Source organism: Podarcis cretensis (assembly GCF_951804945.1).
Source record: "Podarcis cretensis genome assembly, chromosome: 8".
NCBI lineage: Eukaryota > Metazoa > Chordata > Lepidosauria > Squamata > Lacertidae > Podarcis > Podarcis cretensis.
Genome location: NC_137177.1, coordinates 6,437,623 through 6,453,776, shown reverse-complemented (window position 1 = coordinate 6,453,776; position 16,154 = coordinate 6,437,623). Strand labels below are relative to the sequence as shown.

The 16,154-nt window shown below is 49.2% G+C and overlaps 1 protein-coding gene across 1 annotated transcript in view; it reads right to left on the bottom strand.

Annotated features, from left to right (window-relative positions):
- Nucleotides 1–16,154, bottom strand: part of RYR1 (ryanodine receptor 1) — a 220,706-nt gene that overhangs the window by 149,218 nt on the left and 55,334 nt on the right. The window contains exons 10-18 of the mRNA XM_079989357.1: nt 14,314–14,470; nt 11,993–12,157; nt 11,474–11,595; nt 9,991–10,177; nt 8,820–8,955; nt 7,354–7,449; nt 6,611–6,729; nt 4,600–4,733; nt 2,927–3,168 (exon numbers count right to left, since the gene is read on the bottom strand). Of these exons, the coding sequence (XP_079845483.1) occupies nt 2,927–3,168; nt 4,600–4,733; nt 6,611–6,729; nt 7,354–7,449; nt 8,820–8,955; nt 9,991–10,177; nt 11,474–11,595; nt 11,993–12,157; nt 14,314–14,470 (1,358 nt within the window). The remainder of the gene's footprint in view (nt 1–2,926; nt 3,169–4,599; nt 4,734–6,610; nt 6,730–7,353; nt 7,450–8,819; nt 8,956–9,990; nt 10,178–11,473; nt 11,596–11,992; nt 12,158–14,313; nt 14,471–16,154) is intronic.

Genomic DNA, 16,154 nt, shown 5'->3' with positions numbered 1-16,154 from the left:
GAGCTGGACTTGCCAGCTGGCCTCCCGGCCCCTCTGCATGTCAACAACAAGCCTTCAACCCAGGACTCCTCTTCACGTTGAACCCCATGGATTCAGTGGAATTAATGAGGACTAGTATCCTCCTGCTACATTTTACCCTCTTGGCCGTATAACATTGCTCCTAAGACAAGCTACAGAAGCTCGTCCTTTCCTTGGCAACCATCTGCACCTCCTATGAGAAGGTCCCCTCGCTAATAGGTTATTGTATTTTAGTGTTCTGTTGGAAGCCGCCCAGAGTGGCTGGGGAAACCCAGCTAGATGGGTGGGGTATAAATAATAAATTATTATTATTATTATTATTATTATTATTATTATTCATGTGCCGCCACCAACTCACGAGTTCTGCAATGCAAGAGATTCTTTGTTGCGCTTATATCCCACCTTCCTCCAAGGAGCTCATGATGGCACAGATCGTCCTTCTCACCATTTTCACCCCCACAACAACCTTGTGAGGTAGGTTAGGGTGAGAGAGGGTGCCAGATGGACCAAGGTCATCCAGAGATCTCCATGGCTGAGTGGCGGTTTGAACCCCGGTCCCTCAGGTCCTAGTATGGCACTCTAACCACTGCACCATCCAGGATTAAAAAATGGACCACGTGGAGAGAGGTGAATAGACCTCTGTGCATGCAAACACCCAGAGTCCATGCAAGCAGGGCTGTGTGTCTTCTGAACCTACTTTTAAAACATTTAAGATCAGCAGACCTATATTTCTGCCCAGGATTATGGGTTAGTTGAATGTTATTATTGTTAATGGCATTACTCAATTAATGATATAATTATTAATATTATTGTAATTGGTTACTTGAGCAGATGGGGCGATGTGGAATAGGTGGGGGTTGTCTGCTTAGATTTGTTCTGTGTTATGTGTGTGTATTTTTAAATTATTTTGGTGACTGCATTCTACATGTTCTCATTTGCTTTTTGTTGTTGTTGTAATGTTTGGTAATATTTATTAGATTTTCTAGATGATACATAATCTCCCTGCTGAAATTTAAAAGGCCCTTTCTAGTTCTTTAAAGCACACCTAATTCTTTCCCTCTTTCCTCTCAAGCCTCCCTCTTTCAATTACTGTGTTGCTTTAATGGGATTGTTTTCTTGCATATTTTAATTACGGGTGTTTATATTTCAGCGTTTTAATGGGACTGCTTTGCTGCTAATTATAACCGTGTGTTTTAATTATGGGTGTTTATATTTTAATTGCTTGGCTTTTATACCGTATTTTTCGCCCTATAGGACGCACTTTTTCCCCTCCAAAAATGAAGGGGAAATCTGGGTGCATCCTATGGGGCAAATGCAGGCTTTCGCTGAAGTTTGGAGAGCGAGAGGGGTCGGTGCGCACCAACCCCTCTTGCTCTCCAGGCTTCAGGAAGACACCCGCAGCCTAGGCAGCCCTGCGGGAATTCCCGCAGGGCTGTCTAGGCTGCGGATAGCAGCCTGTTTCCCGGAGCGCCGGGCGTGCTGAAAGCAGAGCACCCGGCACTTCGGGAACACATCCGCAGCCTAGGCAGCCCTGTGGGAGTTCCCGCAGGGCTGTTTAGGCTGCGGATAGCAGCCTGCCGCCCGGCGTGAGGGGCGCCCTGAAGCAGAGCGCCCCTCGCGCCAGGCAGACATCGGCCAGCCCCACAAGCTCGGGGAACAGCAGGGAGGCACAGCGTCGCCATCCCGCTGTTCCTCGACCTGGTTCAGTTTCCCCGACCTGGTTTTGGGGGGGAAATAAAAGAAAAAAAATTCCCTTTATTTCCCCCCAAAAAAACTAGGTGCGTCCTATGGGACAGAGCGTCCTATGGGACGAAAAATACGGTACTTGCAAACCATACTTAGAAGCCCATCTTGACAATAGTAACGACATCTGGAAGGCCATCTCCTCCCCTATAAACCCTCCTGGGTGTTAAGACCAGCAGAGGGAACCTGTTTGGTAGTTCCACCTCCCTGAGAGTTTTAGGGGGTATAGCTTAGGGAGAGGGCCTTCTCTGTGGCAGCCCCTAAGTTGTGAAACTCCCCACAGAGGCACAACTGGCATGTCTGCTATACAGTTTTCAGCAAATGCCAAAGACACACCTCTTTATCTTGGCCGTTTACACCTGAAACATCTGACCCACACTATTCTTGTGACTGTACTCCATTTTAACTGTTTTATATTTTATATTGTTGTGATTTGCCATGGGACCTGCTGGTAAAGGGCAGGTGACAAATATAGTAATAGTAATAGTAATAAATAACAGCAAAAGAGAGAGCCAGTGTGGTGTAATCTGGGGAACCGGGTTCGCTTCCCCGCTCCTCCACATGCAGCTGCTGGGTGACCTTGGGCCAGTCACACTTCTCTGAAGCCTCTCAGCCTCACTCACCTCACAGAGTGTTTGTTATGGGGAGGAGGGGAAAGGAGACTGTTGGCCGCTTTGAGACTCTTTAAGGGGAGTGATAAAGCGGGATATCAAATCCAAACTCTTCTTCTTCTTCTTCAAAAACATTTCCTCCCGTTGCCTTAGATCAGAGTTTCCCAAAACTGGGTCTCCAGCTGTTTTTGAACTACAACTCCCATAATCCCTACCTAGCAGGACCAGTGATCGAGAAAGATGGGAATTGTAGATCAAAAACAGCTGGAGACCCAAGTTTGGGAAGCTCTGCCTTAGATGCCACAACAGCAACAACAAAACAACAACAGCAACAATTTATTTCCATGCCTCCCATCGAACTGGGTCGCCCCAGCACCACTGGGCAGCTTCCAACAATTATAAAACCGCAGTAAAAGCATCAAACATTAAAAACTTCCCCAATACGGACTGCCTCTATTTGTCTTCTAAATGCCAGGTAGCCGTTTATTTCCTTGACATCTGAAGCCTGAATGGCATGTGCAAGGTGTGTGAACCACCCCACGCAGGTGCCCTACCTGACCACAGGTGCAGGCCGTCGAAGCCAAAGGAGTAGAGGTCGTCCCCGACGCCATTGCCTCCCCAACCTTCCCCGCCTCCGGGGTAAGGGCTGTATCCTTCTGCCATGGCCCAGCCAACCCGCAAATGGGTGGCCTGAGAGGTCACGAAGGGTTCCACGTAATCCACAATCATCTCGTAGTACCACTTCTTGTACTGAGTGGAGCCATCGTGTGTGCCCAGGAAGATGTTGGGGCGCATGCTGTTTAAGAGGGAGGAAGAGCAGGGGAATGAGGAAGGAGGGTGAAGAAAGGAAGGAGAAAAAGGAAAGACCATCAGACCCAAAGGGAAGAGAAAACCAAAGGACGTGATGGTGATTTGGGGGGTCTCGCTGATGGCCTTCCTCCGAGTTTAAATTGTTTGATCCCAGTTGAATTCCAAGATCCTAGCTTAAAGGTAAAGGGAGCCCTGACCATTAGGTCCGGTCGTGGCTGCCTCTGGGGTTGCGGCACTCATCTCGCTTTATTGGCCGAGGGAGCCGGCGTACAGCTTCCGGGTCATGTGGCCAGCATGACTAAGCCGCTTCTGGCAAACCAGAGCAGCGCACAGAAACGCCGTTTACCTTCCCGCCGGAGTGGTACCTATTTATCTACTTGCACTTTGACGTGCTTTCAAACTGCTAGGTGGGCAGGAGCAGGGACCGAGCAAAGGGAGCTCACTCCATTGCGGGGATTTGAACCGCCGACCTTCCGATTGGCAAGCCCTAGGCTCTGTGGTTTAGACCACAGCGCCACCTGCGTCCCTTAGATCCTAGGTTACGTTAAACTAAAAATTAAAGTTCCATAAGGCAGATTCTCTGCCAAGGGAAGCATGATCCTGCTATAACAAACTGGCTAAAGTTACACAATTTCTCTTATATGCACCATTTATTATGAAACATTTGCTATCGTGTCCAAGTCAGATTATGCAGAAGGGCAAGGAATCTGAAGCTCTGCTGCCCCCAAGTCTGGGGAAATCTTATTCCACCCCCCTTCTAGCTTCTGAGGGCGATGCCGAACTGACTGAAAACTCAAAACAGATCCCCTGAAATCGTTGGTCTTGATTTACTTAAGCGCACCGATTTCAGTGGGTCTACTCCATAATAGGGACGTGGGTGGCGCTGTGGGTTAAACCACAGAGCCTAGGGCTTGCCGATCAGAAGGTCGGTGGTTCGAATCCCCACAACGGAGTGAGCTCCCATTGCTCGGTCCCTGCTCCTGCCAACCTAGCAGTTCGAAAGCACGTCAAAGTGCAAGTAGATAAATAGGTACTGCTCCGGCGGGAAGGTAAATGGTGTTTCCGTGCACTGCTCTGGTTCGCCAGAAGCGGCTTAGTCATGCTGGCCATATGACCCGGAAGCTGTATGCCGGTTCCCTCGGCCAATAAAGCGAGATGAGCGCCACAACCCCAGAGTCGGCCACGACTGGACCTAATGGTCAGGGGTCCCTTTTTACTCCGTAATATGGCTAACAGTGGATATCATCCTGATATTTCAGCAATCGTTGTCTGCACACCTTTGGAACTGATAAGGACTAGAAACCTAAAGGAAAGTCTAGTCACGTTTCCAAATTTGCATTCTGTGCTGATACCCCCATCCCACACCAGAAGAATTGTGACACGTGTGATGCCTCATTAAAACGAGGAAAGCACCAACCTGGTGACGTAGTTGATGAGCTTTGTCTGCAAGAGTAGGTCCCTTCCCGGGAGCAAGTTTTCAGTGATGAGGTTTTGGTTAGAGCGGACGGCCACACCATTGCAGACACACAGAGAGCAGAGGACATCCAGGACCTGCCAAGGGGGCACCAAAATTTATTTACCGTATTTTTCGCTCTATAACACGCACCTGACCATAACACGCACATCGTTTTTAGAGGAAAACAAGGGAAAAAACATTCTGAATGAAACAGTGGATGTATCATTTTTGTGCTTCATGCTGTGGCCACAGACATGTGATCTGATGGTGAATTTGGGGTGACCCAATGCAAAAATCCTGAGAATCCCTGTGGATCCATGCTTTGTAACCACGTTTTTGCACCATTGCAGCCCCAGGCAACAGTGGGTGCGTGATTTTTGGGGGGCAGGCTGTAGCCATGGACATGCTATGTGCTCTGATGGTGAATTTGGGCTGACCCAATGCAAAGATCCTGAGGATCCATGTGGATCCATGTTTTGTAACCATGTTTTTGCACCATTGCAGCCCCAGGCAACAGTGGGTGCGTGATTTTGAGGGGCAGGCTGTAGCCATGGACATGCTATGTGATCTGATGGTGAATTTGGGCTGACCCAATGCAAAGATTCTGAGGATCCATGTGGATCCATGCTTTTTAACCACATTTTAAGTGGGGAGGGAAGGAAAAACACAGAAGGGACAAGGAGCAGGAGAGGGGTGTGCAGAGAAGCAGCTGGCTAAGAATGCAGGAGAGGGGTATAACTGGGAGGGAGGAAAGGAAGGCAAAAGTTTTCCCTCACCTACCCACCCAAGTCAGCCAGCTCGCGAGTGCGCGCTCTCTCTCTCTCTCTCCCTCCTGCATGTTTTCACTCTGCTTTCCCCTCTGCTTGCCTGGAGGGGAGGGGCTTTCCCTGCTCTTTGTTCCGTTTGAGCAAACACAGCAAGGAAACAGAGATGGGTGGACAGTAAGACCCTGAGGCAGAATGCTGGAAAGCAGCCGCTTCCTCTTTTCAAGTTTCCCTTCTAGGAGACTCGAGGTTTGATTTTTGCCTGCTTTTTTTTGCCTCCCCTTGCACTATTTGGCTCCAGGGACCACACATTCGCTCAATAACACGCACAGACATTTCCCCTTCCTTTTTAGGAGAAAAAATCTGCGTGTTATAGAAGGAAAAATACGATATTTCATAAAACTTACATACTGCTTGATTGTAAAAAAACAAATCAAAACCCTCAAAGTGGCTTACAAACAATTAAAACAATGGAATTATCAGCAAAACAAAAACACCACAGTTAAAAACAACTATTTAAAACATTCAAACAAATAATTAACATTGATGATAAGGAAAAAACCAGATTAATGAGCCAGGCTCATCAATTTCAATGGGTCTACTCTGAATAGGAGTTAACACTGGACACGATTCAAGTGTGCTACATGTGCCTGTTAGAATTCCTGATCTATGATTGCAGTCATGGGATTTTTGTCTATCACATGACGATGTATGTTTTGACTCCACAAAGTGGGAAGTGACAGAGACAGGATGTTTGTGTTACTGTGTTCCGTGAAGTGGGACTATTGTCCTTTGTTCTTTTTCTCTTTGCTATCTGATGCTAAAGAGAGAGGGAGCCATGTTGCCGTGCTCCATGTGTTTTTATATGTAAATAAAGTAGATTAGCCAAAATGCTGAGTTGCTGAGGTCTGTCACGCGTGATGCGCAGACTCTGCGGATCCCTAAGTGTGCCGGTGTCGGTTGGCATTGGTCCCTGTGATGTTCAGGCTGAAGAAAGCTTTTGAAGCTCCCGAACGAAAGACCAGGAGGGAGAGAACATGCCAGTCGGGTATGCGTCTCTGCCAGGGTGCCACTCGAGTGTAGGCTGAACTCCTGACAGTGCCCTTCCTCTGGCCTGTGTCCAACATGTTGCAGAGAAAAAAGCTTTCTGCCGACTGACGCTTGTCTGCGAGAAGAGGAGTCAGTGGCGCATGTGTGGCTCGACTTACCTTGTGGTTGCGCCCGTGTTTGTCCAAGAGCGAAATGATAGACTTGATGTGGTTCTCTTGGATGATGTTCAGAACTTCAGGGCTTTCAATGAGCACGCAGTATAAAACCTCCAAGATGCCTGCCAGATAAGACCAGGATGGGAGAAAGAGAGAACGCACATACATGTTACCTCACAACAACCCTGTGAGGTAGGCTAGACTGAGATTGAAGGACTCGTCAAAGTTCACCCAGGGAGCTTCATGCCCAAATGGGGATGTGAACCTTGGTCTCCAGGTCCCAGTCCAACACTCTGGCCATTACACCACACTGGCCCCCAAGCTAATGGATAATGGTTGATTCCCCATAATTTTAGGGGAATTTTAGGGGAACTATAGCTATACACAAGACTAAATTGCTTTCAACACTGGGTTATGTTTCCTCTCCAACCATTTCTTTGTTTTAACATAGATAGATAGAGAGATAAATAGATAGATATAGATAGATTGAGAGAGAGAGATTAGATAGATAGATAGATAGATAGATAGATAGATAGATAGATAGACAGACAAATAAATAGATAGATAGACAGACAGACACTAGCCTTTCTCAGCCTGCAGTTTTGGATTACTACAACTCCCATCATCCCTGCCAACTGCCTGGGGATGATGGGTATTGTAGTCCAAAACTTCAACAGTGCTCGGGTGGCTTGAAGAAGACTTTAAGATCACGGTATAGGACAGCCCCGACCACCCCATCTGCTCACCAGAGGAGGCCTCCAGTCGATCCAACTTGCTGACCAGCCAGTCCAGGTTGTTGGAGAAAAGGGCACAGTTGGCCCGGTTCCCACGGATCAGTGAAGCTGCGTGGAGGGACACCAAGGCAAAGGGCGTGCATGTTACTATCCGGCTAGTTACCACCACAACATTATGGTCAGGCAATTTAATTTTGCAACCGCGAGATCAGACCAAAGGGCTATTATCTCGTCCAGCATTGGGTCCTCACAATGGCTAACCGGAAGCCCACAAGCAGAGATGGTGGATGGAGCAGCCTTTTCTCACTCACTCACAATCCTTTTACTTTAAATTATGGTTTAAAAGTGACACGCAAACCTGGCAACTGATTCCCCATCTGCATGATACATTTCCATCAGGGTTATACCACTTTAAATAGTCATGCCTTGCCCCAGAGAATCCTGGGAACAGTGGTTTCTTTAGGGTGCCGGGAGCTGTTAGGAGACCACCCCACTATTCCCCTTACAGAGCTCTAGTTTCCAGAGTTGTTTAATGGTCCATCCCATTTGTTAAGTGACTGGTTCCTTAAGAAAAGGGATGAACCGTTAAACCACTCTGGAAACTGAAGATCTGTAAAGGGAATAGTGTAAAGGGAATAATCTCCTAACAACTTGGCTCCCTTAACAAACCACACTTCCCAGGATTCTCTGGGAGCAAGGCATGACTATTTAAAGTGGTATAAAAGGTGAAGGTAAAGGGACCCCCGACCATTAGGTCCAGTCACGGACGACTCTGGGGTTGCGGCGCTCATCTCACTTTAATGGCCGAGGGAGCCGGCATACAGCTTCCGGGTCATGTGGCCAGCATGACTAAGCCGCTTCTGGCGAACCAGAGCAGCGCACAGAAACGCCGTTTACCTTCCTGCCGGAGTGGTATCTATTTATCTACTTGCACTTTGACATGCTTTCGAACTGCTAGGTTAGCATGAGCAGGGACTGAGCAATGGGAGCTCACCCCGTTGCAGGGATTCGAACCACCAACCTTCTGATCGGCAAGTCCTAGGCTCTGTGGTTTAACCCACAGCGCCACCCGCGTCCCCTGGTTTTTGCCTACCTCGTAACAAATCGTCATAACTTTCTTGGTATTGGCGGTTAGGCATTGGTATTGCTCTGTAGATGGAAGAGGGGAGGTAGCGCTCCGATAAAGGATTCCGGGGGGAGTGGCCCTTATTTAGCCCATTAACCTTAATAATTGTGTCATGTGTCATTTTTTCCATTGGGGGGGTGTGGGAACTTGCCAGGCAAATTCAGGGGCCAGGAAGGGTTGCTTGTGAAACCTGCAATCAAATCCAGACCAAATCAGAACTGGAAATCCATGATGACCCCCTTCCCTAAACTTCGCTAGCCACGCGAAAGCACCCTGCAAGCTCCAGATCTGTGTCGTGTCAACATGGGCCCAGGTAGCTCTCATCCTGGAGCTCTGCCCTTGGTGTTCATACCGAGAAGCTCATACAGCAGGTTGACAATCTCCTTCCAGGACTCAGCGGCGTCCTCGCCAGCGTATTCAGCAAAGTGTGCGGCAGTGCTGTACACGTTGAGGCGGTCAATGCAGTTCAGAACAAGTGTGATCATGCCCTGCGAAAGAAGCAGAATAATAATAATAATAATAATAATAATAATAATAATAATAATTTATTATTTACAGTGGTGCCTCGCAAGACGAAATTAATCCGTTCCGTGAGGCTCTTCGTATAGCGGTTTTTTCATCTTGCGAAGCAAGCCCATGGACAGCTTAGCGGATTAGCGCTATTAGCGGTTTAACGGCTTTTAGCGGATCAGCTGATAAGCGGCTTAGCGGCTTAGGAAAAGGGGAAAAAAGGGGGGAACCCGCAGGAACTCGCAAGACATTTCGTTTTGCGAAGCAAGCCCATAGGGAAATTCGTTTTGCGAAGCGCCTCCAAAACAGAAAACCCTTTCGTCAAGCAGGTTTTCCATCTTGCGAGGCGTTCGTCTTGCGGGGCACCACTGTATACCCCGCACATCTGACTGGGTCTCCCCAGCCACTCTGGGCGGCTTCCAACCAAATATCAAAAACAATACAGCGTCAGACATTAAAAACTTCCCTAAACAGGGCCGCCTTCACGTGTCTTTTAAAAGTAAAATAGTTGTTTATTGTCTTGACATCTGGTGGGAGGGCGTTCCACAGGGCGGGTGCCACCACCAAGAAGGCCCTCTGCCTGGTTCCCTGTAACCTCACATCTCGCAGGGAGGGAACCACCAGAAGGCCCTCAGTGCTGGATCTCAGTGTCCGGGCAGAACGATGAGGGTGGAGATGTTCCTTCAGGTATACTGGACCAAGGCCGTTTGGGGCTTTAAAGGTCAGCACCAACATTTTGAATTGTGCTCGGAAATGTACTGGGAGCCAGTGAAGAACTTTCAGCACCGAAATGCCCACAGGACCTTAGCAAGCCACACAAGCCCCTGCTGTCTTCACCAGAGGTGGAGAAGCTGTGAGCCTCTCCAAATGCTGTTGGGACTACAGCTTCCATCATTCCTATTGGCCATGCTGGCCGGGGCTGCTGCGAACTGGGAACCCAACATATTGAGGGCACCGGTTTGGCAATGGCTTCACTGAGGCCACCCTCCTAGGCTGAGTCCCCAATTGCTCACCTCTTCCTGGAAGAGGTTCTGCCTGTTTTTGAGGGAACGAAGCTTGGTCTGCTTCTCCTCATGTTGCAGCTCTTCCTCAGGGTGCTGGAAGTAGTTGATCAGGTCCTGCAAGCTGAGAATCATCCCATCGATGGGAAGAGTCACTGGGGTTCCCGACTTGACCTTTCCGCTCAGTGTGTCCAGGCCCCTGGAGAAGGAATGACCAAAGCTGAGATTAGCATTGGATATGGATGGCACAGAGAAGGAGGAATCACACCCCTAAGATGGCCGCAAGTTAATATATTTACTTTGTGGAATGCTCCCCTTAGCACCAAACCTCTTCAGCTTCAGGTCTTGAAACAGGGCAAGCTGCTAGACCTCATGGCTGCTTAATCAAAGAGAGGAACGGCGGGATAGAAATTCAATAAATAAACCCAGCACTGCAGCTCCTCCTCTTACTAGGTGCTGCTTCTCTTCTCGCCAAACTGACCTCTCTCTTCCCTCCTACTGAAGGAATGGGTTTCCTAAACCCAAAACTGACTGTGCAGGCAGTTTGAAACGGGCACCAAAATCCCTATTTTCCCTTAGCTAAAATCCATTAACTTGAGCTCTGAGTCAATGTATAAACAAAAACCCGGCTGTATAAACAAGTGCTCAGAGCCCTCTCCTTTATCAGTTCGTGACGGCAAGGATGGCCTTGGCTGTTTCAGTGGAGTAGGGATGACATGTCTAGGTCTTATCTTATGTCCTTACGCACAGACCTAGTCCGGGAACAGCGCCAGAGTGTGTTCTTGGAGTTGGTGACCTCTTGCTCCAAGATAAGAGTAGGAACAGGAATACCCTTTTATGGTCAGAAGTACAGGAAGGAATACCCTTTTATGGTTAAGAGTACCGGAGCAGGAACATATGTGATGTCAACCTGCGTGTATAGGCTTACGTGGTTGGGCTCCTGGGGAAGGAGGGAGAGGGTGCCTGGAGGATATATATACTGCATGAAATTTCTCATTTCTTTGGACTTGCTGTGGACACACCACACAGGTGCCTTTCTGCTGTTCCGGAGAGCAGAAATAAAGAACTCTTTCTCTGAACCAACCCTCGGTGTCATTTGACTTCCTTCCTCCTGTCCGGGAGCAACGCAGACCCAATCGGTGAACTCTAATAAGGCTACACTATGAGCATAGCTGTCAACGTTTCCCTTTTTTAAAGGGAAATTCCCTTATTAAAAAATAGGATTCCTCGCAAGAAAAGGGAAAAGTTGACAGCTATGCCCATGAGCAGTTCGGTTTTGTTTTGCATTGCGACGAATTACTATTAGTCTTGCACATCTATTGGAATGCTTGCTAACATTCCGTGGCACCACAATGGATCAGCCAATGGGGATGGCAGAGGGGAGCATGGAACCACAAAAAAGATGACAGGCAGGCAGGTGACAGGCAGGCACAGAACACAACTCAAGCGGTCGATTTCTTGGTTTCCACGGGAGCAGAATCTGCCCGGCACCTACTTGATGAACTGGTTGTAAAGGCCAGAAGTGCTGTAGATCATCCGGGCAGCTTGCGACTCCTCACGCTGGCAGCGGGTCAGGGAGAGAGCATCGTCCATGTGACCTTCCTGGTGCAAGATGGCCTGTAGGGTGAGCGAAGAAAGCAGGTATATATGGTGGACGCTCTGAGAACTCTCGAACCAGAGATTCTTGACAGGGGGACCTAGGAAACTTTACTCTCTGCGCCACTATGACAGCTGGCCAGCAGAGGGCACTGTGCTGCTGTGCCACTGCCACAGATAGCCAGAGGGTGGTGCTGCAGCGACCAATCCAAAACAGACCAGCTGACACGGGGAGCCAATCAGCTTCCACCTGGCCCTATAAAGCTGCGTACTCAGGCTGTGCTCTCCAGTCTGAGAAACTTGCGTGTTTTAGATGCTGAATGGGCACCTTATGGGCTCACCCTCCCCTGCACGACTCCTTGGCTCAGGGCCACCAGCCCTGATAGAAAGCCAGGAAGGCCAGCCGGTTAAGCCTCACCTTTCTCTTGAGCAGCCCCAAGCGGAGAGCCTTGGCATCAGCCGCTGCGTACGTCACCCAGAGGCCGCTGTCAACATGCTGCACGAAACACATGGACTCTCCGTACTTGATCTCAGGGGCTCCCATCCCCTCCACGTCTCGCTTCGGAGCCACATCCAGCTTTTCCTAAAAGGGCAAGGGGGAGAACAGAGGGCGCCATGAGCTCAGAGGGATGGCAGGGGCACACTGAGGCCACAGGCTGGCGAAGGGGCTCTCCTACAATGTTTATTTTATTCAAAAGCAAACCAATAAGACAAAACATCAGCACATGTATATGTATGCCAAATCTTTTCTTTTAAAGATTATATATATTGTCAGGGCTGCCTCCAGGTCCCAGCTCACAGAGGACCAACGCTAGGCTGTAGTTATGTACAAAAGTCTTTATTGAGGTTCAGTTTCCATTTTAAAGCCGCAGCGTGCAGCTCTACGTCTCGACCTTAGACCGGCGAAGTCCCGTCTGAGTCTCCTCCCCTTCCACACCAGTTTAAGACTCTCGCCTTGCTCCACCTCTTCCTAAGTTCCTTTCTTCTCTGGGCCCTCCTGCCCGCTAGGGTTTCATCCTTCCTGGACTCCTCTGACGCTGACCCTGACGATTCTTGCCCCTCCTTCCGGCGGGCTTTAGGACCTGGTTCCCTATCCGGGCTACCTTCTGTGCCGCTCGCCTGTACCTTTGAACTTGGCGCGCGCGCCCAGCCTGCAACTTTCCTCTTGACCGTTAACTCGCTCTCCGATGGAGGCGTGGTCAACCCTGACTCATCTTCTCTCGCTGGTGGTGCATATGTGGGCTCTGACACCTGGGACTCCTCCCCCCCACTACGCTCTGGTGGGGAAGCTGGTCCTGATTTCCAACTGCTGCTCTGGGAGTCCCCGCTGGCCCCTTGCTTCTGGGGTGTCCCCCTTGGGTCGCTCCTTGCCCTGCCCATCGGCGCCCCCTTCTGTGAATCTTCCGATTCGCTGGAGAGGCTCATGGAATCTATCGGGCTGCTGTCATATTCTCCTACGCTGCCCTCGGATTGCTCCCCCTCGCTCTCCATCTCCTCTCCTCCCTGCGCTCCCGCTGAGTCCCTAACATATATATATATATATATATATAATATAACACCCTACTTGCCATACATCTATGTTTTCCCAGACATTTTGCCAATTCTGAGAAAATCCGCCCAAAATGAATAATGTTCAGTTCTGCTGTTCAGTTGGACCTGATTATTCAGTTTTAGAATATCTTGCTGTTTCTGAAACCGCCTGGCTACTCCTACTTACAAGATTCTCTCCATTTCAATGCCACTTTCAACATTTAGTATTTTTAAATGGCTGTAACCCATCCAGGGGCTTTACAGTGAAGGGCAGGTGAGAAAATGAATTAACAGTAGTAGTAGTAATAGTAGTCTTCTTCTTCTTTGGCTATCACTCGTAGCCCAGTAAGATTGTCTTCCATAAACACGGTTTTAACAATGAATCCATAAGCGACTTTGGAGGCCAGTTCTGGATCCACACGTCCTTCCACAGTGGGGGTAGTAAATAATAATAACTGAATAATAACCAAAAATCCACACGGGCGCCATTTTCAAGCCCATTTCCTGGCTGTGTCCAGGAAAATCCAGACACACAGCATTCCTATCTTATGTGTATTTCGCCTTGAGACAGTGGTTTAGAAGGATAAATCAACTGTCATAACAACAATAGTCATGATAACTCTGTTCGCCCTTGTTGGCCGTTTGCCTCTGAATCCCAGCTGCAGTGGAATCACAAGTGGTGAGAGCTCTGTTGCACTTAGGCTTCCCATTAGGGCATCTGGTTGGCCAATGAGAGAACAGGATATTGGACAAGATGGGCCTTTGGTCCAGCACAGCTCTTCTTGGGTACTTATATTCTTAAAGGCAGAGAACCTTGCTGGAGGAGATTCTTGAGAGTCCCATGGACTGCAAGAAGATCAAACCTCTCCATTCTGAAGGAAATCAGCCCTGAGTGCTCACTGGAAGGACAGATCCTGAAGCTGAGGCTCCAAGACTTTGGCCACCTCAGGAGAAGAGAAGACTCCCTGGAAAAGACCCTGATGTTGGGAAAGATGGAGGGCACAAGGGGAAGGGGACGACAGAGGACGAGATGGCTGGACAGTGTTCTCGAAGCTACCAGCATGAGTTTGACCAAACTGCGGGAGGCAGTGGAAGACAGGAGTGCCTGGCGTGCTCTGGTCCAGGGGGTCACAAAGAGTCGGACACAACTAAACAACAACAAAGACTGTCCTACTTCCAACGAAGGCAATAATGGGGGACTCCTCTCACCTTAGAGATCCTGAAGCAGAAAGCTGTGGCTTTGGTGTGAGCTTTCTCAGCGTCGACCACAACCAGCCCCTTCTCGTCGGTCTGCGCCAGGTAGCGGCCTGTGGTCACGTGGCGGACGCGGAAGGGCTGCCCCCACTTCATGTGGCTGCCGCTCCAGCTGTTGGGGGTAGAAGAAATACTGTATGTTCCCTCTCAGGCAACTAGGACACATCAGGGGTAGCCAGTGTGCTGCCCTTCAGATGCTGTTGGACTCCAACTCCCATCAGCCCCTGCAGCCAGCAAGGCCAATAGGTAAGGATGCCAGGAATTGTGGTCCAACAACATCAGGGGAAACAGCCCAGTGGCTGCCCCTGCAATACATAAACGACATTATAGCGTAGTCCCACCATTTACTGCTGTGAACACATGGAAGAAGGTTGTGGTTCGAGGACCCGAACCCCGCGCAGTGGAATGAAACACAAGGACACGTGATATAAGGTTAATGGGCAAGAAAAGGCCACATCTTTATTGATTTCGGCAAGTGAAAATGTATTGGCTTAGGCATTGGATTACGTCAGCTGACTCCACCCACTTGGAGAGGGGTGAGTCTAAAAAACAAAGGGGGGTTTATTCACCAGTAGGTGGAGCCTGTTGATGCTAATCCAACTATAGGCTCTCCCCTGATGTCACCGATGGTCGTGCCATGGCCTCCAGTCAAGCAGGCATCGGACAGAATACACGACCGCCGGATTCCTTTAACGGAATACCCAAAAATTGAAGGTGCAGGCGATGGCCACACCTAGCCCTTTGACACCACAACACATTATTCCAATGCCTAACCTACCCACCAATACCACGAAAGTTGTGACGATTGCTACGAGGTAGGCGAAAAAACCAAAAAGCCTAATGCCAAATGGAAAAAATCCTACCAGGCCCCCTGCACAACCAGGGCGACCAACCTAAGGTCCATAGCAAGGCCAAAAGAAAACTGAAACCCTGAGCTCTAAGGGAGTGGAGGGTGGGTGACTCGCGACGGGACGACAAAAAGTGAGGGCTGGAGGCTGGCGCCGCAGCAATTCAGGCTGCTGTACATGCCCCCTTGAAGGCACCTGGTTGGGTGTCGGCCGAGGGCGGGGGCGCCAGCCAGGTGAGTGGGAGGCAGGGGGCAAAAGCCCCCCTGCTTGAGGCGGAGTCCGGCTCCCAGCCACAACCACTCCCCTCTCTTGCAGGGAGGAGAGTCTATGTGTTGTGGCCAATTCCTCTCACAGGTAGTTTCTTTCCTCAGTCGTTTTTCTTGTCGTTGGCCTTTATTGGCATGAGTTCAAACAATAAAATCATACTAAGTCATCCAAATACATTAACAATCCAAACACATACAAGATATAAAAAGTCTAGATAGCCACAATTGAGTAAATCAGGCAACTTTAGATTTAGCTTTAAAAATCTGGGCTGAATACCCCGAAACAATGCAGGTAGTTTCAGGAGTATCATCCCTCAATGAATACTGGATTGCAGACTCTTTGTAAATTGATATTTTAAGCTGCAAGGGAGTCACTAGGAGACAGTGCTCCGTAAGATCCTGGCTTCCATACAAGCAGGTCCTTCCCCTGGTTTAATTTGCCACATGTCCTCTGTTGGCTCCTCTGCAGTCAGTAGCACCCATGGTTGGGCCTTGAACAATTCATTGGGTGGTGGCAGTCACAGTTTCCTGGGCAGAATCATAGAATCCTAGAGTTGGAAGAGACCACAAGGGCCATCGAGTCCAACCCCCTGCCAAGCAGGAAACACCATCAGAGCACTCCTGACATATGGTTGTCAAGCCTCTGCTTCAAGACCTCCAAAGAAGGAGACTCCACCACACT